At 29.7% G+C, this 3,100-nt stretch overlaps 1 protein-coding gene across 1 annotated transcript; it reads right to left on the bottom strand.

The window, feature by feature from the left end:
• Positions 1 to 487: 487 nt before the first annotated feature.
• On the bottom strand, positions 488 to 1,090 carry LOC140978916 (probable calcium-binding protein CML46). The gene has a single exon (XM_073444152.1). It carries the CDS (start codon positions 1,088 to 1,090, stop codon positions 488 to 490), a length of 603 nt encoding a protein of 200 aa, XP_073300253.1.
• Positions 1,091 to 3,100: the final 2,010 nt, after the last annotated feature.

The following is a 3,100-nucleotide window of genomic DNA, read 5'->3' as shown; positions in this document are numbered from 1 at the left end:
ACGTTTACATAACATATGCTAGTCTCAAGCTCAATTGACCTTTTTTTTCTTATTTTAGGCAACTGGTTCGACTATGAACCCGTTTAGAATATATAATACACTTCCTAATAAGTTTCATGATATTACAATGAGAGGCATACATCATTGTACATAATATATATTCAAGGACTTTATCTATGCAGCTTGCATTCATATATTGATAAAAGTAAATGTCATCATTAAATAAAATCGTAAAATATTATTAAAATAAAGATTGTTTTTATATTACGGTCAATAAAGTCCAAGCCACAAGTTGACTCGTTGGATACCTACTCTAACATAAATAATATGAAATAGTACTAAAGAATCGAACACACGAGAAAATTCGATCTTGTCATTCGAGCACGACTCGAAGGGCATAATCCACGATCCAAGTGTAGGTAATATAGGGCTGATCGATGTTGATCAGTCTCATATAACACACACATAGGACGACGTGCTAGGATCCTTATCCCTTAGCGTTTGAGAAGCATTTCTCCATGAATATGACAAACTCACGAAAATCAACGAGCCCGTCTCCGTTCACATCAAAATCTCGAATCATCCTCTTGCAATCTTCCAAATCACACCCTTGTCTAAATCCCAGAGCACACAAAACTCTCCTCAACTCACTGCAATCTATAAATCCATCCTTGTTCGAGTCGAAAACCTCGAAAGTCTCCTTAATTTCCTCGAGGCTTGGCTCTTCTTCATCAAACAATGTCAAGAAATCATCTTCACCATAAAGCTTATTATTATGCTCATTTTCAGCATCCTTCATTGCACACCACACTCCTAATCTACTCATGACCAAGTTGATTTCCGAGATATCCATCTTCTCCACCTCGGAATATCTGTTATCGCGAATCGGCCCTTGCTGGCAGGCCTCGGAAGAATTGGATACCTGAGTTTTCTTGCCCCCAAGGCTGTTCCATTTGGTTGACAAAAACTTTGGAACACTTTGTATGAACAGGTCGAATCTTGAAAAACGATTCTCGATGTCCAAGTAGATGTTTTTGAACATTAACCAAAATGCTGGAAAGTAAAAAATACTGTTTTCAAGATACTCCATTACTCGAATTTCCATCTCTCTCTCTCTCTCTCTCTCTCTCTCTCTCTCTCTCTCTCTCTTGGATATTCTTGGTGTTTGATATGTTCGATCACCGTAAGAAGATATAAAATTTATACATCAGAATTAACAGGCTAGCGTGTGAAAATCACACAATGGATGTTGTAAGGAAAGTTCTTTGTTTTGGCAACTTTTAGAAGACAAAGTTTAATGATGTAACAACAAAGAATTGTTGAAGCCAATTGTGTAGATGTAATCAAATTGAGGGGAGAAAATGCGGAGAAAAGTGTTGTGAGTTTCTGGTTTCTTTCAATATTGGGAACTTAAGGTGTAATTTCCAAGAAAGTAGTATAACTTAAATCCTAAGTTGAAATAATCAAGTCGGTGTTATTTTTAGATAAGATATCTCAATTATATATACATGGAACGGGAAGAGAGTAATATTAAAAAAATATTGATCAAATTAGTTTTTATAATCTTTTTTTTACATATTCTAGATATTGTAATATGTATCTAATCATGCAGATTTCTTTTGTCAACAGAATACAAAAGTACATCTATGTTATTGACCAAAAGATGGGATTCATCATATTTCCACAATTCGAACTCAATTTTTATAATAATTATAGTAAAAAATAATTATACATGTGATGTCATTATTTTTCAATTTATAAAATTTAGTTCCATAATTAATGTCGACCTGAACATATGTAGGGGTGAGCAGGAATAACCGAACCAAACCGAAATATTTTGTCATAATCGAACCGACCGAATTAATTTTTATAACCGATGAAAACCGAACTAAAATCGGTTAATTCGGTCGGTGACCGAATTGACCGAATTAACCGATTAGTTTTTTTAAAAAATTTTATGATTTAACTTTAATTATATATGGATTAAAAACATAAAAATTAAAAATTAAAATATATTTAAAAATTGATAGGGTTGATTTTAAAATTAAGGGTTTATTAGAATTAGAATTAGGGTTGATTTAAAATAAAAAATTAAAAAATATATATAAATTGATAAAAAAAAAAAATTAAAAATTTATTAAATAATAATATTTATTATATCGGTTAATTCGGTTAACCAATTTCAAAATTTTGAAAACCGTAACCGAACCCGAATTTTTTTAATTAAAAAACCGAATTTCCGAAATAACCGAACCGAATTTTCGAATTGGCTCGGTTCGATCGATTAATTTGGTTTAACCGAAATATTGCTCACCCCTAAACATATGATAGTTTATCATTCTATTTTCAGAATGTGACGATAGTTTCAAATTCATAAACAGTGATTCCTTCACTTAAAAAAAAGTGTAAATTCACATTTTGACGTATGATTTTTAAATCAGAATAAGTCAATCTAGCGTGGAAGAGTCACTGTCGTTACTTTGTTGGGAAAATAGTTGAAAGACTTGATTTAAAAAAAAAAAAAAGGGTTTCCTCTTTGTAATAATAATTTTATTTTAAAATTTTATGTTATAATTTTTCAGACCAAAAAACCTAAAATATCAATAAACATAATAGTTCTTCTCAAAAGACCATTTATCCACTTGATTTAAAATCAACTAAAATTTTAATGCTGTATTGTCTATCAGATACCGTGTATATATAAGTAGAAATATAAATAATAAAATTTTTACAGAAATATTATATATATATATATATATATATTAATTAATTTAATTTATGTGTGTGAAAATTGGAGTCATCGAATATAAAAAAAATAAAAAAATATTTCATCTTTATATTTATATAATTAAAATATAAATTATGAAACAAATTTCATGGTAAATTTTGTGGGAAAATTTGCATTTTTGATCCAGTATGATTGTGTTTTTCTTTTTGCATTTTTCCATACTATGTGTTATCAAATTTAAGCTTTAGTATTGTATTTTCTGTTTTTTGGAAATTTTCGACATTTTTCATTGAGACAGTTGATGTGACAGTGTTGCATTGGCTTCATATTAGGACACATTGGAAAAAAAATGATTAAAATTGCTCAAAAAAA

Source organism: Primulina huaijiensis, chromosome 6 (assembly GCF_012295235.1).
Source record: "Primulina huaijiensis isolate GDHJ02 chromosome 6, ASM1229523v2, whole genome shotgun sequence".
Classification (NCBI taxonomy): Eukaryota; Viridiplantae; Streptophyta; class Magnoliopsida; order Lamiales; family Gesneriaceae; genus Primulina; species Primulina huaijiensis.
Note: the sequence above shows the minus strand (reverse complement) of the source record. Positions and strands in the feature narration are given on the sequence as shown.